General features: G+C 59.0%; 2 protein-coding genes across 2 annotated transcripts; one reads left to right on the top strand and one right to left on the bottom strand.

The window, feature by feature from the left end:
* Positions 1 to 140: 140 nt before the first annotated feature.
* On the top strand, positions 141 to 19,741 carry CLCN7 (chloride voltage-gated channel 7). Its single transcript, XM_057372380.1, has 25 exons — positions 141 to 327; positions 7,343 to 7,414; positions 8,086 to 8,157; positions 8,395 to 8,460; positions 9,011 to 9,143; positions 9,553 to 9,662; positions 10,313 to 10,393; positions 10,732 to 10,794; positions 11,467 to 11,550; positions 11,690 to 11,783; positions 12,203 to 12,267; positions 12,719 to 12,835; positions 13,161 to 13,215; positions 13,725 to 13,785; positions 14,244 to 14,382; positions 14,621 to 14,714; positions 15,958 to 16,127; positions 16,434 to 16,485; positions 16,767 to 16,894; positions 17,058 to 17,143; positions 17,477 to 17,609; positions 17,724 to 17,783; positions 18,140 to 18,316; positions 18,420 to 18,500; positions 18,615 to 19,741. The coding sequence occupies exons 1-25, from the start codon at positions 199 to 201 to the stop codon at positions 18,699 to 18,701; spliced, it is 2,409 nt and encodes an 802-aa protein (XP_057228363.1). The 5' UTR covers positions 141 to 198; the 3' UTR covers positions 18,702 to 19,741.
* A 631-nt stretch (positions 19,742 to 20,372) lies between these two features.
* Positions 20,373 to 24,294, bottom strand: PERCC1 (proline and glutamate rich with coiled coil 1). Its single transcript, XM_057372438.1, has 2 exons — positions 22,389 to 24,294; positions 20,373 to 21,254 (listed from the first exon to the last, which is right to left on the bottom strand). Exon 2 carries the CDS (start codon positions 21,220 to 21,222, stop codon positions 20,536 to 20,538), a length of 687 nt encoding a protein of 228 aa, XP_057228421.1. The 5' UTR covers positions 21,223 to 21,254; positions 22,389 to 24,294; the 3' UTR covers positions 20,373 to 20,535.
* Between the last annotated feature and the right edge of the window lie 930 nt (positions 24,295 to 25,224).

Genomic DNA, 25,224 nt, shown 5'->3' with positions numbered 1-25,224 from the left:
CCTTCCCTTCCCTTCCCGTCCCGTCCCGCAGCCGCTCCGAGCGCTCCCTCAGGGGCCGGTGAGGCACTCCCAGCAGGACTACAACTCCCATGGTGCCTCGGGGCAGCCCAGGGCCGCCGTGACGGTCACATGATGGCGGCGGTCACATGACCGAGCGGCGGGGCAGGCCCGGTGGAGGAGCCGCCGCCGCCGCCCCGCATGGCCAACGTCGCCAAGAAGGTGTCCTGGTCCGGCCGCGACCGCGACGACGACGAGGACGGGCGTGCGGGAGAGACCACCCCGCTGCTCAACGGTACCGGCCCCGGCGCGGCGGGGGCCGCCCGGCAGGTAGGTACCGCCACCGGGAGCGGGGGGTCTGCGCCGTTCCCGGCTCGCTCTGCCCCGGCGGGAGCACAGAGGGGGCTGGGGCAGCGGGTCGGGGTGGTGTCCGCGCCCCCTTCCTCCCCTGCAGTGTTTAGCCGCGTTCGTTGCCCCGGGGCTGGGCGGGGGCGGTCGGGGCTCGGTTTCCCCAGCAGCCCTGAGGGCGGTCGGGGTCGCTCCGGGCTCCCACAGGCTGGGAAAGCAGAATCTGTCGGGGCCCGGCGGGAGCCATGGCGGGGGCACGGGGCACTCACGGGGGAAAATCTGAGCGTGGGGCTGAGTCAGTGCCCAGCCGGCAGCGGTGCGGGCCGGCTCCATCCCTGGTGCAGCTCTTGGCCTCTCCTCCTCCGCCTTGTCACGGTCCCTGCCAGCAAGACCTTGCGCTGCTCCTGCCCGCTGGGACTGCTCTCTTCATTCAGAGAATCACGGCATGGRCTGGATTAGAAGAGAYCTTAAAGCCCATCCTGTTTTACCCYCTGCCATGGKTAGGGACACTTTCCACTAGACCAGGTTGCTGSAAGCTCCATCCARCCTGGCCTTGGACWCTTCCAGGGATCCAGGGGCAGCCACAGCTTCTCTGGGCACCCWGTACCAGGGCCTCMCCACCCTCACAGCGAACAATTTCCTACTAACGYCTAATCTGTTCTCCCTTCTTTTAATTTGTAACCATTCCCCRTGTTGTATCTCTATCTGTCAGTGAAAAGTTTATTTCTCCTAAGTTAACTTCTGCTAAAGATGTCTTTCTGTGAGAGGCTGTTGTCTGACGTGCTGCTGCACCAAATCAACAGGTAGGGCTTGGACGCAAGAGCCTCTAACACTGGTGGAGGGTGCCCTGCAGGACGTACAGAGCTACCCTGGCACAAAGCRGGTCCAGGGTGGGCTGTGTCACACAGGGAGGCCAGTTCCTTCTGGAAAGTTAATTTTGGGTAATTAGGTGAGAAGAAATTCTCTCCAGTAAACCCCCAGCCTGTTAATCAGGCCGTCTGCCTGGCAGTCTCTCCTCCGCATGAGGCTCAGGGAAGAAAACTGAGGCTCCAAGTGAAGCTGAGGATGGGTGGGTTGTGGTATAGAAGGGATGTCAGGATGGGCCCACGGAGCACTTCTGTGCCAGCCCCAGGTGGGACAGGCACTGCCTCCAGGTGACATCTTTGGATTTTCTGTGAGGTTTGCGCTTAGATAGGGAGGAGCAGTGCCAGCAGCTGTTAGCTGGGATATCTCACCTAGCACGATTCTGTGCTGCCCTGCTCCTGGGCAAGTCAGGACAGCAGGCTAATTAGAGGGAAATGCAGGGCTTGTTAGGCTGGAAGAGCCTTGTGTAATGCTCTGTGAGCAGGGAATGGCAGCCAGAAGGGGACAGCTGTGCCATGGCAGCTGTTCCGGGGTGAAAATGGAAGTAATTCTCCAGGGCAGTGCAACAGGACCCTGTATATTTACAGCACATGGGGAATTCTGGGGATTTGCAGGGTGTTAAAATGGGGATTAACAGGATCTCATGGGTGGGGGCCATTAGGGAAAGGTGGTTTGGAAGAAGTGCCTGAGGCCTGCTGCAGCAGGGGCAGTTGGAGGTGGACACCCTGCCCTACCCATGTGATTTATTGTCACCGTGTCCCCTCACAGCAYGGGCAGCTGGTGACATGGTACTATGTGGCATTTTCCTTGGCAAGGGAGGAGACAGAGTACCTTGCTGGAGCTCCAGACCACACATGSCCCTGGCAGTGGCAGCTGGGTTGTCACTGTGATGCTGGGGGTGCATTTTAGTGTCAGGCAGCTGCCTCTCCCTTTGCCCCAGATGCCTTTCAGTCATGGATCAAAGTGGGAAGGCACGACAGCTTTGGCAGAGAAATAAAGAGAGGCTGGAGCTGCCTAGCTCAGGGGACACTAAGACATGGGTTGTGGTAATGCAATAAAAATGTCCCCCAGTGGAGCTTCTTCCCTTTCTCACGTGCCTGTTYAATGAAAATGAAAGCGACCTTAAGTGGGGGCAAAGGAACCACGGGTCTGTAGCTCCCCAGCTGGCAGCTGTGAGGGACTGAGAGCGAGTGCTTGTGGGCAGGAGGTGAGGAGAGGCTGCTCAACACACCTGTGGCCATACAGGGGATGCTACAATCCCTGAGGTCTCCTCTGGTTTGGGGGATAGCTGAGCTGACCAAGCCTCCATCCTCACCAGGCTTATCAAGAAGTGAGAGGCAGCCTGTACCTCTGAGCCTCATGCCTGCCGTGGGCTGTCCCTTCCCTGGGTTCTGGAGCCACGTGTGTTGGTTCTCAGGCTGGGAAGTGGGTGGAAAATTTTAGTAAGAGCAGCCAATTTCCATCATGGAATGGGTTTTTTTTGTCAAAGAACGTTTCTTGTTTGCTCAAAAATTGGCTGTAAGATATTTGTGCTGAAATGCCTTGACTTTGGGATTGGTTTAATGCTGCTGCTTCAGCAGTCTGGAACAAGGGGTCACCATCATGAGGACCTGGCTGCTGCTGCTGGCAGCTCATCCTTCTTTACTCCTGGGTGTTTATTCTGCATCTCTGGGTGTTGTTGGTCTCATTTTCTTTAACCTCAAATAACAAGATGCAAAAAAGCAGCCAGGCTGCAATGAAGAATGGTGGGAGGAGGCAAAAAAGAGAAGTAATTCTGCTGGGTGAGCCCTGATTCCTGGCAGATGTGCTGCAGATTGCACAGCCCAGGTTGCTGGYAGAGAGGCTGCTTGTCCTCACTGCCCTCGAGTGCTGGCAGGAGCTTCCCCAAGCACGGGAGCTTCAGGAAGTTTTCTCAAACCATGAGGGACTGTGGCAGTGCTTCATCCTTGTGCTGCTCCTCTGCAGAGGGGGACAGAGTGGGACAGAGTGTCTGGAGAAAGGCCAGGGCAATGACAGCATTTCCCAGACTYGTGGAGGTGAGGGTCAAGGAGCAGCTGTGCCCTGGGAGTGGCAGCAGGAGCCTGGAAGCAAAATCATGGTCAAGTGGTGACACCTCAGGGAGAGTCTGGGTGCTTTCTCCCCTGCTATGGGCCTTCAGGTGAGGAGCCCTGTTCTATCCTGCTGTGAAACGTTTTGGGGCTGATGCTGGGTTGATTTGAAGCCTTCTCAGCTGAGGTTGTGTGTCAGAGGAGGGGAGTTTTGAAAGCCCTGCAGCTCATCTCCCCCATTCGCTGCCACAGCTGGGGACAGGACTTTCTGTGCTGGTGACAGACCTGGTGACACAGCCTGGAATCTTCCACCCAGGCTGGTACCAGGGCAGAGTGTGCTGGGGCCAGGAGGGCCCTGGGGGATGGAAATCCTCTTCCTTCCCTCTCGCAGCTCTRTCTGTGGTCTGTGCTGGGCTTTATCTCATTGATAASGGAAAGTCAYGTGCTGCCACTTTGTTACTGAGCACAGGACGGTGACAAGGGGCCGTGTATGGGGGGGTCACCTCATTCTGGGTCATTTCTTGCAGGGAGCAGCCTCACTGGCTCATCCCTGTGGAATGGGCTGTGGAGCAGGGTCAGTCACTCCCTACTGATGGTTCTCCAGGGTGGTGTTTGAGGGGCAAGGTTTGGTCACTGTGCACACAGCCTGGGTTGGATCATGGAGATGATCCATTCAGGGCATGAGCAGAAGGTGCTGGTTGAGATCTTCTGCCAGATTTTTTTCTTGTTTGAGGTCATCCTGAACTTGCTCTTGCCTATCTCAAAGAGTGGGTGCCAATGTAACAAAGGGGAAAGGTCTCAGGAGGTCTCTGCAGATCCCTTAGACCAGGTCACTCRGGGACACATCCAGAGGAGATTTGGGTAACTACTCTGCACCCTCTTTGGTYCCAAGTTCAGTGTGTCACCAGCCACAGGGTGAATGTTTGGCTCTCTTATCTGACCAGAAGTTCCATTACTKCAGTTTATCACTGCTTCTTGTCCCATCAATGCAAAGCTTCAAGGAAAGTCTGGCTTTGTCCTGTCTGTAACCTCTTGTTGGGCATCTGGAGATGGCAGGAAGATCTCCCTGAGAAGCACCAGCTTCTCCTCACATGTCTTGCCACATGTTCCAGTCCCTGTCTTGCTGAGCTCACTTTCTGGGCCTTTTCTGTCCCAGGAAGCCCAAACTGATGCCAAGTCCTGGGTGTGCTATTGCAGGTGCCAGATGGAGGTGTGGGATGCCTTCCCCAGATCTTCTGGCAGTGGTCTTGCACCATCCAGGAGGGGGTTGAGCACCTCCACTCCAGTTCTGTGACTGAGTGCCACTGACACCTCTTCATTCACCCACCAGGTCACTGCAAGACTTTTTCTGATAAAGCTGAAACTTTTTTCTGACCACTGGGATTAATCCGTCCCGGGTGCAGGGCTTTGTATTTGCCTCTGTTGAATTTGGGGGCTTCCCTGGAGCCTGGTGGGATCCCTCAGAGGAGCAGCCCTGCCTTGCCAATATTCCTGCCCACTAACCCTGATGTTAACAAGTTTTGATTCAGATCAAGGCTCCAGACATCTCCTTGCAGAGCTCAGAATGAGTAAGGAATTAASTTTACCACCCCAAAGGGCTGAGGGCTGGATGTTTGTGTGCCACTGGCAGAGTGAGGCTCAGCTGGTCCCAGAGGCTCTCCTGGGGCAGGAGAGCTGTTAACCCATCTGTGCCCTGTGGGTTTTGGCAGCAGTGCATGTTTTTATGTGGAGATAATCACAGCACAGTCACACCAACATCACACGTACTCGGAATCAGCAGCTGCCTTGGCTGAGTTTGAAAACATCCCAAGGAGGGCATTGCTTGGTGAATCTTTGAACTGTGCACAAATAACCTTCTGTCTTGTCTGCTGGCTGTTTGAATCCCTCCTTTTTCCCTTATCATAGTTGGGTACTGATGGAAGTAGCCTTTTCCTGCCCTCCAGGCATGTGATCCCTGTGGCTGATGAGGCAAGAGCCAGCCCTGTGCTCTCAGATGCCAGAGGGGTGCCAGGATTTGGAGGGAAGGAGCAATTAAAAATATCTTACTTGTCYAAAAGGGTTCAGCCTCAGGCTCAGCTGTGCCTCCTTTGCCTTCATTGGTGCTGGTGTCCTGCAGGTTCTTAATCCATTGGGAATTGAGCTGCTGTGCCCCCTGGGTGCTTTCTCCACAGGAAAGGAGGGAAGGGGGTGGGGTGTCACTGCTTCAGCCACATTTAGTCTTTCTCAGACCCTCGTAGCAAATAGAAGGAGAATTTTCCCTGAAGGACTGTCCTGCCTGAGATCTTGCACAAAGGATGTGGCATGAGTGACATTTTCCATCTCCTTGCCTCGATCTTGCCCTAGACATGTGACATCTAACGGGAGCCTTAAATCTTTGTGCTTCTCAATCCAGGTAGAGGTGTATTCCTTTGCAAGGTCTCAGCTTTGTCCCTCCCAGGTTTCAGGGCAGGGACTGTGTCCTTCCCCCTTCCCCAGGATGGCAGGGGCCTGCTCTGCCTGCCATCAGAGCAGCTGAGCACCAGTGGGCACTGGAACAGGCAGTTCCTGCCTCCAGCTCGTGACTCTGCCTCARAGTTCCTGTCCAGGAGGTGACAGCTTTGTGTGCCCAGCTTGTGGTCTGCTCTGACAGCTGGAAAAAGGGTCCACCTGGGTCATTTCCACTGGGATTGTGGAGCCATCATGGACCAGAAACAAAACCCAGGCTGGTTTTGCCAAACTAGTGTCTGAAAATGGCAKCGTGGAGCACTTTGGGCTGGGCCTGCTGGGGCCTAAAGGGCACCAGAGAGGGTTTGAGAAGCTGGGGCAGAACCCATCTGCAGGTCAGGGAGTGAAAGAGAATGTGGAGCAGAGGGAAAAATGGGAAAATAGGTCAGGCTGCAAACACAAAGGGATATTCTCCCTCTGCAGTGACATGCACAGCTCCCAGCAGCTCTGGCCTGCACGTTCCAGACAGGATCGTGGGGATTAAAGCAGCGGGGGCTCAATCTGGGACCTGCCAGTGGAGAGGGACTGCTGTGCCAGGGCCCTGCTGTTGCTCGCCATCCCTCTTTTATCCTCCAGTTCTTTCCTGGCAGGTGGGGAGTGGCGAGGCTCTGGAGGGGAAGATTATTATTCCAATAACTCTGAGGAATGGTGTTTGGGCTGTGTTTGGTGACAGAGCTGCTCAGATCCTTGTGCATCCCTGTGGTTCACAGCGTCACAGGGGTGATTGCAGCCTGCCTGCTCAGGCCAGGTCCCCCTGTGGCACTGCTCAGCTGTGGCCTGAGCCCCCCTGCCTGGTCCAGGAGACAGAGGTGTCCCAAACTGTCCAAAAACCCCCATGTTATGCAATTGTGCTGCCAGTAAGAGGCCTGAGTGCTTACCAGCAAAAGGAGAACCTGCTCCCCAATGGTCCATCCCAGCATCGTGCTGGGGCCGGCTCAGACAGACACCCGTGTCCCCAAGACTGTGCAGGAGYAGTGTGGCCACTTCCTCTTGTGTCTGCTGGCTGGCAGCCAGCCTGGCTGTCACTCTGGTCCCGGCTGCTCAGAGGGTGACAAACACGCTGGTGTGATGTGCTCCTGTCCCCGGCTGGGAACCGCTGCCAGGAGCAGATGGCAGAGCCAGACGTGCCCTCGGCTGTCCCTTGCTGCTGGCTGGGCCTGCCAGCGGAGGGCACGTAGTGGTGAGCTCATGGCTGTGGAGGTGRCACGTTGTGCAGGGGCTCTGTCCCTCCCCAGCCCCGGGGAGCGTGGAACGTGCTGCTCAGCACAGGTTGGGCTCTGTGCTGGGAGCTGTGCTCCGTGCTGGAGGCTGCTGGKGGCCGGTCCCCATGAACTGCTGCTGGCTGCCACCTTCCCCAGGTGAGCTGCTCTGCCAGCTGGCAGGGTGGAGCAGCTCACCCAAATCCTGGCAGGCTGCTGCTGCCTCTGCTTCTCTCTGGGGTGTTGGATCCCCGGTGTGTCCTCTGAGAGCAGGGTGCTGTGTTTCGGGGGCTCTGGCAGTGGCAGGGAGGCAGAGCACAAGTGTCTTGCATGCCTGTTCCTTCCTCCTGAGAGGTTTGCAGTGCATTCAGGAATTGACCTCATTTTCCCTTCTCTCCTCAGCTCACTCCTTCCTCCCTCCTGCGCATTGGGCAGCTGAGCAATGTGGACCTCAATGAGGACATCCATGAGCTGGTGAGTGGCACAGAGAAGGGCTGACTTTTACCAAGACCCCTTCCCTTCTTTTGCTAACAGCTGCTGTTGTTTCCCCTTCACATTCCACTTGCTCCATGAGGACTCCAGCACTTCTTCCTGGTCTGGGTGACCTCCGTGCTGTGGGCAGCTGCTGCTGCCCCAGGGGCCCCTCTGGTATCCTCAGTAAATGCCCTAATTCGGAGCTGGGAACAGCTTGCACGGTCAAAGGCGTTTGGGAAACAGAATTTGGTTTCTACCCAAAAACATGGGTTTGCTTGAAATAGCTCCTTGCTTTCGGCCTAAGGAATTTCCTGCCGAGGTGAAAGGTTGCCCTCCACTGGATCACGGAGTTGCTTGGATTCAGTGCCAGGTCAACATGGCAGTGTGGTGCCCAGCTGGGCAGACCCTCTACCTGCTCATGGGGAGACATCCTGCCCAGGGCTGGAGAGGTGCTCGGTGAGGGTGCAGATCTGACAGCTTGTCCAGCTGCTTTAACTCCCACACATCCACCAGCTGGTGGGAAATCATCCCAGATCCCAGCCTGCCAGGCAGCTTGCACTGTGTCCTTTCTGCCTCTCCTGAGCATGAAAAGGAGTTAAAGCAGCAGTGATGGTGGATGGGAGAATTGGTCTCAGATCTGGCTGTCCTCAGTTGTGCATCACATCCCACAGGAGACGGAGCTCCCTCGGCAGCATCCCAACGAAATTCCCCACAATGAGAAGCTCCTGTCACTCAAGTACGAGGTAAGTGCCCATGTGCCCCATCTCAGCTCTGCCCTCAGCAGGTGAAGTGTGCATGCTGAGGGCTCACAGCTGCCCCATGAGGGYGGTTTCAGTGGGGAAGGAGTGAAATCAGGGGAGGAAAATGATACAAGAGTGTGGAGGAACAGGGTGAGGGACTGAGGGCAATGCTCCCCAGCATGGGGATCTGCTCCCCAGTTAGACCATAACCCTTTGGGGCATCTCCCTTTCCCAAACTAGAGCTTGGACTATGACAACAGTGAAAACCAGCTCTTCCTGGAGGAGGAGAGGAGGATAAACCATGCGGTGAGTCTTGCTGGGCTGCCCACAATCACCTCGGGTGGGGTGGCCCAGGGAAACTGCTCCCCCTGCCCAGCTGCTGGGGTTTCTCCATGCCAGGAAAGGTTGTGTTTAAAGYAGTGTATGAGCTGGGGTGGGTTTATGGGCACTGACCAGCTTGTGACAAGCCGTGAAACCACAGGATCAAGGATGCAGCTTGGGATGGTTGGAATGGGAGCTGATCTGGGTGTATGTGGTGGCATTGCTTGGTGGCATGAGGCAGGTCCCTGGRCAGAGGGACTTCTGGAATCACAAGAAGCCCTGGGGCTTTGGGAATTCTGCCACAGCAAGAATCCCAGCAGGAAGGGCTAATGGAGGCAGGCAAGCTGGAAAAGCACTTAGGAATCCCACAGAGGGACAAGGGCACTGACATAAAATCAGTGAATTGTGTCCAGGCTTCACTGGGTCAGCCAGCATCGCCTCTCCCTGGCTCTCTTCAGAGCTGCCAGGCTTGGGGAAGGTGGCAGATGGGTCGGGGCTGGATGGCAGCAGGGTGTGACTGCTGCTTGCCCCCCAGGCTTTCCGGACGGTGGAGATCAAGCGCTGGGTCATCTGTGCCATGATCGGCATCCTCACCGGCCTGGTCGCCTGCTTCATCGACATCGTGGTGGAGAACCTGGCTGGGCTCAAGTACCGCGTGGTGAAGGACAGTATCCTCACAGAGCAGTGCCTGCTGGCCAGCTGGGAGTGTGGGATCTCCTCAGAGCCGTGAGAGGGGTTGTGGGGGAAGAGGGTAGAGGTTCCTTGCCCGGGGGAGGAACAGACTGTGGGTTTGGTGGCACAGACTGTGCTGTGGGGCTGCTCTGTGGGGCTCAGCTGTGGCTGGGCACTGCCCTAAGACAGGAGGYTCATTTTAGCTGCCCTGGATGCTCTAAGTGCCAGGGGGCTGGGAGCAACCTGGTCTAGAGAATAGCATCCCTGCCTGAGGCAAGGGGTTGGAACTAGATGGCTTTTGATATGCCATCCAACCCAAACCATCCTGTGATATTCTGTGGTATTCTGTGGTGGGAGGTATGGTACCCGAGCAATACTGGTCTTTTCTTTGAGCTGCTGCCCCAGACATCGACAAGTTCACAGCCAAAGGGGGCCTGTCYTTCTCCCTGTTGCTCTGGGCCACCCTGAATGCCAGCGTGGTGATGGTGGGCTCTGTGATCGTTGCCTTTATAGAGGTAAGAGTTTGGAAGTCCTCTGGGTTCTTTACGTGGGCAAAGCAGGGTCATGTGTCCAGAGAACATTCAAATTTGTGTAGCTGGTGAATGTATTTCTGCCAGTGTGGCTTGTGGTAGCACCAGCTCCTCGGTGTTGGCTCTGGCTGTGCTGTGGAGTTTCTCTGGGGCTGTCAGACTGCCAGGATGTGCTGGCAGCCTGGGGCAGGGGTGCAGCTCTCTGAAGCCTTGGCCCTAGCTCAGCCTCTCCRTGTTGGGGTGCACAAGTGCCAGCAGAGACCAGTCTGGCTGGGTGCCTCAGGGACAGCCTCTGGACGACGAGCAGGAGACTGGGACTCCCTACGGGTCACTCTAATCYACAGTGTTTTCCTTGTGGCTTTGTCCTTACTCTCCCTGGCCACCAAGTGTGACCCTTCTGCAGCTGTGACACAGGGAAACACCCGAGTGTCCCCAAGAACCCAGCCAGCTCCTATTCCCTGGCACATTTGTGCTTAGGAAGTGGGTGCCTCCCTCAGGCCCACCTCCAGAGCCTGTTGATAAAACTTAGGCCTCGTCTCCCTGAGGGTGTGTAGGGTCTGCTCTGTGCTGAGAGGTGACCAGTGTGTCCCCATTCTGTGTGTGACAGCCACTCACGCTCTCCCTGCTCCTTACAGCCCGTGGCAGCTGGCAGTGGCATTCCCCAGATCAAATGTTATCTCAACGGCGTGAAGATTCCCCATGTTGTCCGCCTCAAGGTAGGAAGCAGGAGGTGGAGGGATGGCCTGRGCACGTTGTGTCCTCATGGGGTGGTCCCTGTCCATGCTGTGGCACAGCAGGAGCTGGCATGAGCTCCCATCTCCGTAGCTGTTTCCCCCCAGTGCCAAGAGGTTAAATGTCCTGCCCTGGGACCAGCAGCTGGCACTGGGAAGAGCAGCTTTGGGTAATGTTTTGCTCTGGCTAAGAAGAAAATTGATCCCACAATGTGGGGCTGGGAATCACAAGTTCCCTGGGGTCACTGGGGTCCCCTGTGGCTGCCATGGTTGTGTTCCTTGTGCCACCCCTGTGACGTGCTGTGCCCCTCTGTGTTTTGCAGACCCTGGTGATCAAAGTCTGCGGGGTCATCCTCTCGGTGGTCGGYGGCCTGGCCGTTGGGAAGGTGATGTGCACAAAGTGCTCTCTGATGTGCTGCTGCTGTGTTGGTCCCCACTGCTGGCAYGTGTGTCACAGCCTGTCACTGTCCCTGGGCTGGGGACATGGTGCTGGGGGCCCTGAGGTGACTTCCAGGTGTTGTTCCCTGGTGTCAGCTGGCTGAGGTGACTGTGGTGCTGCCAGGCTTGGGGTGCCCCTGGGGCACGTGGTGCCACTGCACCAGCCTGTGTGTGGCTTGGCTGAGGGCAGGAGAGTGGCAGCCTGTGTCCATCGGTGTCCTGGGGGTCCCCATGGGGCACCCTTCTGGCCTGCTGGCATTGAAGGCAGGCAAGGGAAACACTTGTCTCCTCAGCTSGTGGGAGCACGAGGTGGCTACAGGAGCCATGTGATAGAATGAGGATTTCATAAAGTCATGGGATGGTTTGGGTTGGAAGGGACCCTAAAGACCATCTCATTCAAACCCCCTGCTGTGGGCAGAAACACCTTTCACTAGACTAGGTTGTTCAGAGTTCTATCCAACCTGGTCTTGAACACTTCCAGGATGGGAAGGGGGAAATGTCAAGGCCTGTATTTCCCCAAGGGAAATCCTCCCATCCAGCTCTGGGGCTGTGAGCTGGTGAGCAGCATTCAACATCCTTGCTCTTCCTTCCCTGATCTGACTCTGCTCTCTGGCCCRTAGGAAGGCCCCATGATTCACTCTGGATCTGTGATTGCTGCTGGGATCTCCCAGGGAAGATCCACATCGTTAAAGCGAGACTTCAAGGTTKGTGTTGAGGTCCGAGGGGCTGTGCTGCAGGTGCCCTTCTGTGCCAGACCAGGCTCTTCCCACTGCTGGCTTGGCTTCATCCATGTGTCACCCCTAAACTCATACCAGCCCTAACCTGCCTTCACTCCTCTTCCAGATCTTCGAGTACTTCCGTAGGGACACGGAAAAGAGGGATTTTGTGTCGGCTGGAGCTGCCGCCGGCGTCTCGGCTGCRTTCGGTGCCCCCGTGGGTGCGTGCCTTGGCTCTCTGGCACTGAGCAGTGCCTGCACGTGGGCTTCCTCAGGAGGTTGCACCTTCCTCAGGAGGTTGCTCCCACTTGCTTGGAGGAAGCTGCCAGCATTTGTGTAGGGCCCTGCAGGAGTGTTCCTGCAAAGTGCCCGGCCCCGCTCTGAGTTTTCCTGCTGTGCCATGCAGGTGTGGGAAGGGAGCAAGGATCTGCCTCAGATCCCAAATGTTGCCTCCCTGGGATGGARGATGGCAGTGGGGAGCTTTGCTGTGGAACACATCAGTGATGGTTTGCTGGACTTGCTTGTGAGAGGGTCTGGGCGGTGTGGGCACACGGGTTGGGGTGAATCTGGGGTGCTGGGCTGGTGCTGTGAGCCGAGGGGCTCATGCCCCTGGTGAAGGTGGTGTGTGTTGTGTTTGCAGGGGGTGTCCTCTTCAGCTTGGAGGAAGGGGCTTCCTTCTGGAAYCAGTTCCTGACGTGGAGAATTGTAAGTGCTGGGAAGCAAAAGAGGGCTGGTGTGAGGCATTGCCCTTTCCCAGTGCCCTGCAGCCCCTGACATCCCTGCCCCAGGAGGAGCTGTGGGTAACCCATCCCAGGGAAGTGTCCCAGTTCTCCTCTCCTGTGCCCTGTTCCTCAGGGGCTGAATTTGGACCTGGTTCAGCTCCATCTTGGTCTTCCATCTCCAACTCCTTTCCAAGGGAGMTGCCTTGGGCTGTGCCCCAGGGCAATAGAAAGGCAAAAGGAGRAGTGAGCCCCTGGTCAGTGCAGGTTGCCCAAAGTGCTGCCACAGGGAATGTGGCCTCCTGCCCCACCACACCATGGGCACCAAGCCCTGCCCAAGGGCCTTGAGGGCTGGTTTGGGGTAGTGCAGGGGGCATGTGGTGGGGTAACGGGGCTGGAGGCATCTGGCAGTGACTCTGGGCTTTGTCTCTTTCCAGTTCTTTGCCTCCATGATCTCCACGTTCACGCTAAACTCTGTCCTGAGCGTTTACCACGGCAATGCCTGGGATCTCTCCAGCCCTGGGCTTATCAACTTTGGCAGGTTTGATAGCGAGGTAGGCACAGGTATTCTCCATGTAGGGCTCTGGTGAGGGGTTAAAAACAGCCCTTAACAGCTTTGGGGACACCAATTTGTCTATAACATYACCCAGGGGCTGAGGCAGGCTCTGCCTTGGGAGACTGTGGGGTCTGGCCAGATTCCAGCTCCACCAGCCCCAGCAGAATGAGTTTCTGGAGGCTTTGGGGTGTCCAGGGGAGACTTCAGGGCAGCTCTGGAAGCCTCTTGCCAGCACAGAGCTGTGCTGTCCCAGCAGTCAGTGACTGACTGCAGGGCTGCAGATGGGCCAGAAGATCTGAAACTCTCTTCTTTCTTGCTTGCAGAAAATGGGATACACAATCCAGGAAATTCCTATCTTCATCTTTATGGGAGTGGTTGGTAAGAGAGTCCTGCTGTTTCAATTTGATTGGTCTGAATAATTTCCTCTGTTCTCTGTCTGGGTCTAAAATGCTTCGGCATCGAGTTTCCTGGGGAGAATGGGGAGTCCATTAAATTCTGGAGCAGAGGCTGCTTGTGGGGCTAGGCAGGGGTGAGATCTGGATCCTGGCCCAACTCTGATAGCAGAGTCAAGTCCTTTAACTCATGCTGAGCAGGGTCAGTGTGTTGCAGTTGTGGGCAGCCCCTTGCTCTCACTGAGCTGCCTTTATCCCCATGGATTTGCCCTGTCCCTTGCCTGCCTGGTGTCAGCACTGTGACATTGGCCCCTGGCCACCCGCTGCTGGTGCCAGGCTCCTTTGTGACAGGTGCTGGCTGTCTGTGGGGACAGTGTCCATATGTCCTGGGGCTGCCAGTCACATTGRATGGGTTGTGGATGATCTTCAGGGGTTCCTTGTGTTGTGGGCAGCCTGAACCCTGCATGTTGAGCTTTTCCTCTCTCACATTCCCAGGTGGGATCCTCGGAGCCCTGTTCAATGCCCTCAATTACTGGTTGACGATGTTCAGGATCAGGTAAGAGCTCACAGGTAATGAAGGCATTGACATGGGCTGGCTGGTGCCTTGTGCATCCTCTCAAAGTGGCGTTCTCAGATGGAGCAAGGCTGTAATCTCTCACGTAATGTGAACAACAGCAGCTCCTGAAAGATACCCCCTGCATCTCACTGCCGTGGCCGAGGCTGTGACACACAGCATCCCAGCACTGCTCTGACCCTGCCAGGTGTTTCCCTCCAAGGACTGGAGGGCCCAGAGAGGTGAAGGCACTGCAGACCTGACTGTCATGTGCTTTGAGAGGAGTGAGAGAACAGAGAGAGCTGCTGAAGCCTGCTGAGCCCAGTCTGGCTCAGCTTTTCCAGCAGCAGGGCAGCCTGGCAGGGTCTGGGCAGGGAGCAGAGGCAGCCAGCCTCTCCTATGCCTGATGTGACATGCCCACACCCCTGGGTGCCAGCCTCACTCCTCTGTTCCCTTCACAGGTACATCCATAGGCCCTGCCTCCAGGTGCTCGAGGCGATGCTGGTGGCAGCAGTGACGGCGACKGTGGGATTTGTCATGATTTACTGCTCAAGAGATTGTCAGCCCATCCAGGGGAGCTCTGTGGCGTATCCTCTGCAGGTAGGACATCCTGCAGAGCAGCATTCAAGGTGGGGGGCACCCTGAGCCTGGAGTGCAGACCYTGCTGGATTTGGGACTCTGGACTTCGCAGTTGATGCCTTCAGTGCAGCCAGAGCTGGAGACCCAAGGGTGCTGTAGATGTCCCACCCAGAGCTACCTCCTCRCTGGCATTTCCAGCCACTTGGGAAGTCCCCCAGCCTTCCCTGCCACTTCTGACTCTCTTMTCTTGCCTTTTCAGCTTTTTTGTGCTGATGGAGAGTACAACTCCATGGCCACTGCCTTCTTCAACACACCMGAGAAAAGTGTCGTCAACCTCTTCCATGACCCTCCAGGTCTGTGCACCTGAGGAGTGGGGCCTTGAATGTGAGCAGAGAGGGGCTGGGTCTGTGTGAGGTGGCCAATGTGGCCACKCCTGGGACAAGACAGAGGATCATCAGCCTGTGAGGGCTTCCCAAAACACTGTGCTATAGTGGTGGAAGGAAGAGGGGTGGGTGCTGTGCCTGGTGGCACCTCTGAGCTCGGYCAAAGGGCTGTAGTGTCAGGAGACTGTGGGGCCAAGGACCTGTTTTTGTTCATGCATGTTGCAGTCTGTGTTGCTTCTGAGTTGTGTGGGAGCGTGTCTGACCCTTGCTGTCTGTCTGGAGTCTGCTCTGGAAGCGTTCCTGGATGTTTTCTAAATTAGCAGGGCCGCTTGCSCCAGAATGACTTTACCTTCTGGGCAGGTTGCGGAGGTGGATCCTGGGGTTTGTATTTGCTTGAGAAATGCAGTTTGGTTCCCAGATTCCAGCTCCATTTTCCTTGGACCTGGTGTAATCCCAGTGTCTGCTCTGCCTGTTGTTGACTCCGAGTTCCGTGCCCAGCTGCACGTGGGTGGGGAGCAGACAGATCCTCAGCCCAGAGGGTGCAGCTTGGCCATCTAGAGCCAAGAGATGRCCATCCTGTGTCTTGGGGCTGTGCTCTGCAGTGCTGGGTCCTCCCTGGCTCGAGGCTTCTGTCTGTGAAGGAGGGGTTACTTGTTTAAACTAGACTGGGCTGCTCAGCAATCCCAAAATAGCACTTGGCTGGGTCGTGGGGTCGGCAGGGTCTCGCTGGGATGGCACAGCCTGTGCCGTGGGACAGCCTGGCACTGGCTGGAGCACCCGTGGGAGCTTCAGGAAGGGAGGGAGCTTGCAGGACCTGCCCTGCTCAGTTGATCCCAAAGCTGGCAATGGGACCTCTGTCTTCCCAACCTTGTCCTCCAACCCTGGCAGTCCCTCTCTTGGGGCTTTGGAGTTCCTCATGGGAGGCTGGGAACCACAGGGTTGGGAGGAAATGGAGTCATGAGATGAAGGGATAGGATGTGAGGGCTTGGGATGGCACTGGCTGGCTGGTGGGGCCTTGGAGGGGGCAGAAATAACCTGAAGAATGGGTTTGAAAGGCCTGTGCTGCCAGGGCAGGAGGTRCAGCCTGAGAAGAGGGGCTCTCGCTGCTGGGAGTGCATCATGGGGCTGCTGCTGCCTGATCCACAGCCACAGCCCTTCACAGTGTCCCCTGGGCTGTGGGACCAGCATTGACTCTGTTCTGTCCYCACCCCAGGCTCCTACAACCCCATGACCCTGGGCATGTTCACTCTGATGTATTTCTTCCTGGCCTGCTGGACCTACGGCCTGACGGTGTCCGCGGGAGTGTTCATCCCCTCCTTGCTGATCGGGGCAGCCTGGGGGAGGCTCTTCGGCATCTCCCTGTCCTACCTGACCAAGGGCTCGGTGAGTCCTGCCAGGGAATCCTGGCACCCAGCCCTCCTCCCTCGCTGCTGGGCTGCTGGCATGTGCAGGCAGCGTGCCTGGAGCTGGCTGAGAGCTCTGGAGTGGGCTGGCTCCTCATTTGGTGTCTCCATGAGCTGAGTCTGGGTGTCCTCACATCCTGATGGAGCCCTGCCAGCAGCTGGGTTGTTCAGGCAGCCTCAGGCACCTCTCCCCATTTCGGAGGGAGTTGGGGGAGCARAACTCTGCTGACTGTCTCTGGATGCCCTGGAGCTAGCAGGTGACTCGGCTTCTCTCTCCTGTGCTCAGATCTGGGCTGATCCCGGGAAGTACGCCCTGATGGGAGCTGCTGCTCAGCTGGGTGAGTGAGCTGGGCACGGTGTTGGTTGGGGTGAAGGTGTTATGGGAAGAAACACTTCCTGCTTCCCTGGGAAGGGAACAGCCTGGCTGTCAGCTTYCTAATCATCCTGCCAAGCACAGGCACTGCTGAGGCACCAGTGAGGGCTGGGCTCACCCAGTGCACCCCTGGGCAGGCAGTCCTGGGTCACTGAGAGATTCAGGGACCTCAGGTGTTTTGTGATGCCCTCACTCCATGTTTCCTTGCATTTCTAAACCCCCAAACCCCCCGGGTGCCTCTGGCAGGTGGGATAGTGCGGATGACGCTGAGTCTCACGGTCATCATGATGGAGGCAACAGGCAAYGTCACCTATGGCTTCCCCATCATGCTGGTGCTGATGACAGCCAAGATTGTGGGAGACTACTTTGTGGAGGTGAGGGCTGGTGCTCCCCAGGACTGTGGGTCAGGGCTGGTGGTGCTGTGGGGCCATGGGGGGCTAGGACAGGCACGTGCTTGCTCTGAGGGACGAGCTGCTGCCTGGCTGTGCCCCATGGCATCTCGTCAGGCTTCTCCTGATGGCTTGGCTCTCGTTGCAGGGGCTCTATGACATGCACATCCAGCTGCAGAGCGTCCCCTTCCTGCACTGGGAAGCCCCAGTGACGTCCCACTCCCTCACAGCCAGGTAGGTGGGCTGGACRTTGCTGGGGCAGCAGCTTTTGGACCACACTGTTTGCCTGAGSTGGGAGTGGAGGTGGTGATATTTTGGTCTTAGGAGCCTGCTGTCCCCTGGCACCGGTGCTGAGGAGTCATGTATTGGGAGGGGTATTTAGGGTGTGAGGGTGGTGAGGCCCTGGCACAGGTGTGAGCTTGGAGCACCCTGAGATAGTGGAAGGTGTCCCTGCCCATGGCAGGGCTTTAGAATGAGCTTTAAGGTCCCTTTCAACCAAGCCAGTCTGTGATTCCATGATGGTGTGTGGTGCTGTGGGGCTGTGTTTCACCTGAGCCCTCCCTGCAGGGAGGTGATGAGCACTCCTGTCACCTGCCTGCGGAGGATCGAGCGCGTGGGCACCGTCGTGGACATCCTCAGTGACACCTCCTCCAACCACAACGGCTTCCCCGTGGTGGAGAGCAACCCTGGCACCACACAGGTGGGCGGGGAGYCCCTGGGGAGGGGATGGAGCTGGGGTGGCCACACGAGGAGTGGCTGCCCCGTGGGACCCTGACCCTTCCCCGCCTGTCTCACACACGCTGCCCTGCTGCAGGTGGCCGGACTGCGGGGTCTGATCCTGCGTTCCCAGCTCATCGTCCTGCTGAAGCACAAGGTGGGTGATGCTGCATGGAGAGTGTTTGTGCTGTGTCTGAGCCCCACTGCCCCTGTCCCAATTCTGCCTCAGGCCCCTGGCTGCCTGCCTTGCTTAGGAGCTGGCAGAGGGTCCCTGTCATCTCCCTCAGCTCACCCCAGGGGGTGATGGGTGCTGCCATTTGGTGGTGGGGTTACCCCAGCATCATCCTGCACCCCACTGGGCTCACAAACTCGGAGTGAGTGGGAAACAGGCTCTGCTTCTGCAGATGGTCCATCTGTCCCACACTCCTGCCCTTTTCCCTCCCTGCCCCTGTGTGTTGTCTTGGTGCCTGTGGCCTCTGCCAGGATAGTCCCAAMCATCTCTTTCCTCCCAAGGTTTTTGTGGAAAGGACCAACCTGAACCTGGTGCAGCGGCGGCTGAAGCTGAAGGATTTTCGGGATGCCTAYCCCCGCTTCCCCCCCATTCAGTCCATCCACGTCTCCCAGGACGAGCGCGAGTGCATGATTGACCTCAGCGAGTTCATGAACCCCTCACCCTACACCGTGCCCCAGGTAATGGCCAGGGACCCCTGTGCACAGCTCCCCGGGGATCAGGGTGGGCGATGGGTGCTGGCTGGGGGTGCTGCAGCACCCTTAACCCCGCTCTGCCTTGCAGGAGGCGTCTCTGCCGCGGGTGTTCAAGCTCTTCCGAGCCCTGGGCCTGCGGCACTTGGTGGTCGTGGACAATCGCAACGAGGTGAGTCCCTGCTCGCTGTGTCCGAGCAGCCTGGGCTCCTCCAGGGCACAGGGACACGCTGTCCCCAGGCTCAGTGTGCCCACAGTGGGTTGTACCCCGTCCCTTTCCCGGCAGGTGGTGGGAATGGTGACCCGCAAGGACCTCGCCAGRTACCGGCTGGGGAAGGAGGGCCTGGAGGAGCTCTCACTGGCACAGACGTGAGGCAGGGGGGCCCAGCAGAGCCGTGCCCCAGCCCTTGGAGCTGGGGACCCCCTTTTGCAGGAGGTGGGGAGAGGACTGGGCCGGTCTGTGCAGGCGTCACGGTGCCTGGAGCACCGGCATGGCCGTGCTGCCCCGGCCCTCCTGCCCGTCGCTGCCTTCCCACGTCTACTGCCTCCTCTTGTCACCCCTTCCTCTTCTTCCCCAAGGGATCAAACTCACCCTTGGCTCTGTTAGCTCCTGGAATAGGCTCTCCTTGAGGGTTGGGTGAAGGCTGGAGTGTTCCATGGGGAGCAGGAATGCCCTCCTGAGCCGGGCACAGCCCTGTGACAGGGCACTTGGCCTCTGTTGCCTCATGTACCCCGTGTGGGCTGCCTGGGCCTTGGCCCTGCCCTAGCCCCGGCTRCAGGGCCTGTGAGGGGAGCAGAGGGGCCATGATGTCCCCACTCCCCCTGCCCTGTGCTCCTTCTGGCTGGGTTGGGCTGAGCTCTGCGGTTGCCTCTCTGCCCTTAGGACTGAGGAGGGGGACGTGCCCTGCTTGGCTGTGCAATAAAAGGGCTCCCGTGGTTCTGCAGCTGCYGCCTCTGGCTCTTTCTTGGCTCTCTCAGCCACTCTGATCCCAACCCCCGTGTGGGGAGACATCCCTGGGATTTGGGGCAGGGATGGGGAGGGGAGAGCTGCCTGCACTGGGGCCATGGTGGCCCTATAGCCTGTGCCCCTCTGCCACTCCTGCACTCCTCCCGTCAGTGCTGCTTCCACACTGGGATCCAGAGTCACTCCCGGGGCGCATTCTGGCTCTTTCCAGCAGCCTGGGCCCTTCCAGGTACCCCAAACCCTGCCACAGTCCTGGATTTGGCCAGGGGGTTGGAGCAAAGCCAGCCCTGGCACCTCACTTCCCCCATCTCCCCCCATCCTTGCTCCTGTCCTTGGCATTGCCCCCTGCCCTGGGACTGCCCCTTCCTCACTGTACGCAGGCAACCTGGTGCCTGGAGAGGCTTTTGACTGTGGGATCTGTGCTGAAATAAAGTCTGTTTGTACTTTTATTTTGATGCTGCCTGTCTCTTGCTTCCCTTCTTCCCTTGGGGCCACTGTCCAGGCTCTGGTGTCACCTTGGAGCTGAACCGAGCTCTGTCCCTCTGTCACTGTGGGGAGGGCACAGGCTGGCAAGTGGAGGCAGGGGCTGCATAGTGGGGGCTGCCCCCTGGCAGGGCTCAAGGCAGGGGGTTGCTGCCTCTTCCCGGGTGTTTTTCCCTTTCAAGACCAACAAAAAGCCACCACAAAGRGCCACCACAAAGCAGAGGATGCCTGGGCTGGACCCTGGTAACAGCCATGTCCAGCAGTGTGGGGAAGAAGGGCCAGCCCTGCTCTCCCCTGTGYGTCCCTTTCCCTGGGTCTGCCATGGGGCAGGGGTGCTGTAGGGCACAGTGGGTCCCCAAGGCAGTGATGGGTCCCCCTGAGCGCTGACAGCCGGGAGCTTTATGGGGCCYCGTGTCGCCCTTTGCCCCGGCGCGGCCGAGATAAGGGGCCGGGATCCACCGCCTTGGGCCGCAGAGTAAACACGGGCTGCCGCCTCCTGCCGGCACCGCGCTCCCCTCCWCTTCCCGGGCAGCCGGGGCAGCCCCTCAGGGTCACGCCAAGCCGTGGCCCTTTGTCACGGCAGCGGGGACACCCCAGTGGCGGGTGGCAAAGGACACGGCCCGCGCTGGTGCCTGGCGGGAGTCATTTATTCRCTGTCCCGGCAGCTCCGAGTGGCCCGGCGCTGGCACCGGGGCCAGCAGGTTTATCATTAACCGGGTGGCACGTGGCGGCACCGGGGGCCCCCGGGGCCACAGTGGGGTCACAGCCCAGCAAAGGGCTCAGCCTCCAGCCCCGGGCGGCCCGGCAGCTCTGGCCCTGGCTCCACTGTCCAGTTGGCCAGCAGGTCGCTGAAGTCGGGGGTGCCGCTGTGGAGGAGGCCGGCGGGGCCCGGGCCCGGCTCTTTCCAGAAGGATGGCGGCAGCTTCCTGCGGTGCATGGGGGTGATGTGGCCGTAYTTCCTCTCCAGCCGCTGTGTCCGGCCGCCGGCCGCCCGGGCGGGCAGGCACCGGTGCACGCCGTACTCGAAGAGCTCGGCCAGCGGCCCCAGCCTGTGTGCGGCCCCCGGGCTGCCCCGCACGGCCTCGGGCACGGCCTCGGTGCTCCGGGGCGAGCCGCAGTCCTCGGGCACGGGGCRGCTGCTGGGGGCCTCCTCCCGGCCCCGCCGCCCGAAGTAGCGCTGGATGTCGCAGCTGATGAGCTCCGAAAACTTGAGGAGCCGCAGGGTGGTCTCGGCAGTGCTGGAGACGCTGACCAGCTCCGGCCTCACGCTCTCCTCCACTGCCTCCACTTCCTCCTCCTCTTCCTCCTCTTCCTCCTCTTCTTCCTCCTCCTCCTCCTCGGAGAGGTCAGGGAAGTCGGGCTCGGGGTGCGTGGGCAGCAAGAGGCCGTGGGGGAAGGGTGAGGGCAGCCGCAGCTCGGCCAGGGGCTGGATGACACCCGCAGCCATGTCAGCACTCAGAGGGACCCCTGGGACTCACCCTGCGGACAGGAACAGCGGGGTCAGGGTGACATACCCCGGCACCAACCCTGACCCACCGCCTGGCAGCCCTGAGAGGGCAGGGGACCAYGTTGTGCCACACCATGGCCAAGGTGGGGCTGCAGGGCAGCGGGGATGTCCCCTACAAGCAACGAGATGTGGGGCATTGGGGATGTCCCCACCAAGCCATGGGAAACAAGGYACTGGGATGTTCCTCCTGGGACATCCTCACTGAGCTCTGGGACAGCAGGCAGCAGGGGTGCCCCCACCAAAACAACAGTGGGAACACAGCCCTGAGTCAGAGGACATGGAGCAGCATGCCATTCCCCTACAAGAAACAGGACATGGGACAGTGGGGCTGTCCTCACTGAACCCTGGGACATCAAGCAACAGGGATGTGTCCCCATCCAGCCATGGGATGTGGGGCAGTGGGGATGTCTACCTGAATTCATGTGATGTGGGAACATCATGAGACATGGGGCAGCAGGGATGTTAGCACTGATCTGTGGGGCATGGATATCCACACCAAGCCATGGGATGTAGGGCAGTGGGGATGTTCCCCGGAGCTGTGGGACAGAGGGATGTTCCCCTTCACCCCAGGGCTGTGCATGGAGGTGAATGGGGTTTGACACCATCGAACCCCATGCCCTGCCCACACAATGGCCCCTGGGTTTCCCAGCTACAGGGGGAACCCACTGTCCCCTGCCCCCTGCCCTGGTGGGCTCTGGCCATGGCTGGGTCTCCCTGAGCTGGATGTGGCCCCTTTGTAGCTTGTGCTGCCTATGCTGAGGGGTCCCCAGCCCTGCCTCGCTGCAGGACACCCCTGGCAGGGAACAAATCCTGGGGACCCAGACCTGCTCCTGCCACACCAAACAATGTGCTGGGGCCCTGTACCCGCCTAAGATTGTCCTTGCCATCTCTGTGTGTCCCTCTTTGTGCCGTCCCCGCCGCGGTACCCCTGGTCATTCCACTGTGCTATGCCGGGTGGGTTGTGGGGGGTTCAGCTCCCGAGGCAGCGCACACCTCCGGGCTGCAGGGAGAGGGGAGTGGGGCCACCCCACCCCACCCCAGCCACCACCACCCTCAGCCGGAGAAACCCCCGGGGCTGGAGGGCATCCCCGCGTCTCTGCACTCACCTTGGCGCTGCTGCCCGGCCATGCATAGGCTCCCGCGCCGCTCCCCCTGCCCRTCCCTCCACCTGGGCCTGAAGTATTTATAGCGGAGCAGCGAGCTGACGGCTGGCAAATATTTGGTAGCCGTATTGTAATAGTAGACTCGGTAAACAGAGCTGGGGTTTGCTTTAGCACCCAGCAACGGGAGAGCGGCGCGGGGAGGGACGCGGGGACGGAAGGCAGGGCTCACCTTAATGGTTCACTAGCCAGGGGATTTTCAAGTGTTGTCCCTGTAAATTCACCTATTAAATCGGCAGCCCCAGCTGCCAAACTGCCCGCACACTTGTGCCGAGGGCTCTTATCTCCCTGCTGATTGGAGGTGAAATCAAGCTTTGTCAAATAGGCGTAAAATTAAATTTCATGCTATTTTGACTCCTGGAGTAGGGATCTTCTGAAGAACATACTGCGTATCGAGCGATGCCTCTGCAAACAGGGGCTGCCGCTGCAGTGGGCAAAGCCTCTCTGTGGGGTCCCCCCAGGTGCTGCACCACCCTCATGCAGGTTCAGATCACCCATCTCCAGCATTGTKCCCCTTTGAGATGGATGTTGGGCTCCCTGAGCACACCTGGGAGGGGTTTGGAACCTGTGGATGCAAGGGTAGATGTGCCACGTGGAGAGTGGCTTGGTCACCTCCATGGCAGGGACAGCAGCTGGACAASAGCTTTTTCACTGTGGGTGCCCTGTGTCTGTGCTATGGTCTGTGGCTGTGCTGGCCCACACCGCACCTCCCCTGTGAGGACAGGGGTGATGGCAATCAGCTCAGGTCCCAAAGACACKGTGCCAGAGGTGCCATTTCTGCCTTGGAAGCAAGATGTGCCCGTGGAATTGTCTGAGGCAGCACAGAACATGGCCAGGGGATACAGGTGGTGACCAGGGAGATGCAGGGTGACCAGGRTCACAGGATGACCAGAGGACACAGGACAGTTTGCCCCTGACAGCAGGAGGGCACAGGATGGCAAGGGCCTGACACAGAAACCAGACCCTGTCACCAGTATTGGGGACACTCAAGGAGTGGGACACTGGTCAYTGGACTTGAGGACAGCCACAGCACTGCTCCAGTTCTGCCCTGCTCTCCTATTTTTGGGGTGAGCACAGCTCCTGGTCTCTCCCTCAGAGCCCACCCTCCCCAATGCCMTGAGCACCCTTTTCTGAGCTGTCCCCAGTGCTGAGGTCCCCRGAGTTCCCTCTCCTCTCTCCAAACACTGCCAGCAGCAATGCCGAGCGGGAGCAGCAGCCACCCGGGCACTGCTGGGCAAACAGGGCGGGTGGGAGCTGATAAGCCACGGGCACCCTTGGACTGCTCCCTGACGTCACCCATTGTCACCCACCCGGCCGGCACGGCTCGGCACTGGCAGAGTTTGGCATTGCCACTGCCTTCATCCCGAGGGACCAGCCCTGGGAGCCGGACAGCCACTCTGATCTCACCACCGTGATCCCTAGGGAACGGCGCTTTCCTCTGCTGTCCCCAGCCTGCTCTGCCACAGACCCTCTTCCTGCAGTGCAGGAGATGGGGAGAGCTCCCACAGCCCCTGGGTCAGTCTGGCCAGGAGGAAAGGGTTGCACTGTCCCTTTGCCCACGTGGGAAGGGTCTGGGCACACCGGTGAGGSTGCCCAGGTGTGGGACAAGGTGTGGGGAGCACATGACTTGGCTGTTGGCTCACCGAATTGGGACTGATGAGGTGTCCATCCTCTRTGGGAAAGTTAACACATTTAGTTAACACCCAGGGCTCAGCAGGACCGTCCCCAGGGTGAGCAGGAGGGACAGGCAATGCCACTACCCCTGCAGCAGCCTTGGGCAGCAGCTTTGCACCCATTCGAGTGCCCCGGGTGGCCATTCCTGCTCCAAACGTTGCCAGGGCTGGGCATGAAGAGCTCCCATCCCACAGGGAAGGGGTCTCCTGTCTGCAGAGACCCTCTTGGACAAGCAGGGAAGATTGGATGAGCTACTCGAAGGCTGATTCTGCTCACCCAGGATGGTGCAGCAGAGCAGTGGCACAGCCCTGCCTCTGGCTCATGACTTTTCCTGAAAGYGAACAGAACTTTAAAGCTGGGAGAAAATCAGGCATGACTATGGCCAATGGAGCATCCTGCACCAGGGCTCTGGCTCTAACCCTCGCTGCCTCTGAAGCCCCTGGCAGTAAAAAGAGCCGGCACAGGGAGCATCCATAGGGCAGCCAGGGCTGGGAGATCAAGGTGCAGAAACACCAGGTAAAACTCATGGGAGGTGTGGGAGCTGGAGCTCAGAAAGCCAGAAAGGGAACACAGAACACGGCAAAGCAACAGCTGAAGCTTCCCTGCCAACCGCGGCCTCATCCTCCACTGCGGCTGGGAGAGCAGCCATGGGCTGTCTGTCCGGCCCCGTCCTGCCCTGCTCTGGACTGCCCGCGGTCCTCTCCTGGCTCTATCCCTGCGCAACGGGGTTCGTCCCCTTGTCCATGCATCCATCCCGCTCCTGATGCTTCCGCCTGGCCGGCCATGTGTCCTATCACCCTCCACCCCAGGCAGGGCCTTTCCTTACTCCACATTCCCCCTCCTCACATTGCCCACGGAGCAATGCGGTGGGGACGGCAACCAGGCCAGCCCGGACCGGCTCCGGGCACCAGCCCAGCCCCGGGGCGCCGCCACGGCCTGGCTACTGTGCTCACGGCGGCGAACCTCGGGGCGGCTCACGGTGCACCCAGAGCAGCGCCAGGGCTGGGTCCGGTGCCACCGCGGCGGGGCCGGAGCCATGACGGGGGTGCCCCCAACCGTCCCCGCTCCAGCCCCGCCCCGAGGYTCGGCCACGCCCCTCCAAACCAGA

The sequence above is a fragment of the Malurus melanocephalus genome, unplaced genomic scaffold (genome assembly GCF_030028575.1).
Source record: "Malurus melanocephalus ecotype Western Australia unplaced genomic scaffold, MMel_1.1 scaffold_170, whole genome shotgun sequence".
NCBI classification, from domain to species: Eukaryota; Metazoa; Chordata; class Aves; order Passeriformes; family Maluridae; genus Malurus; species Malurus melanocephalus.
This window is presented reverse-complemented; position numbering and strand designations above follow the sequence as displayed.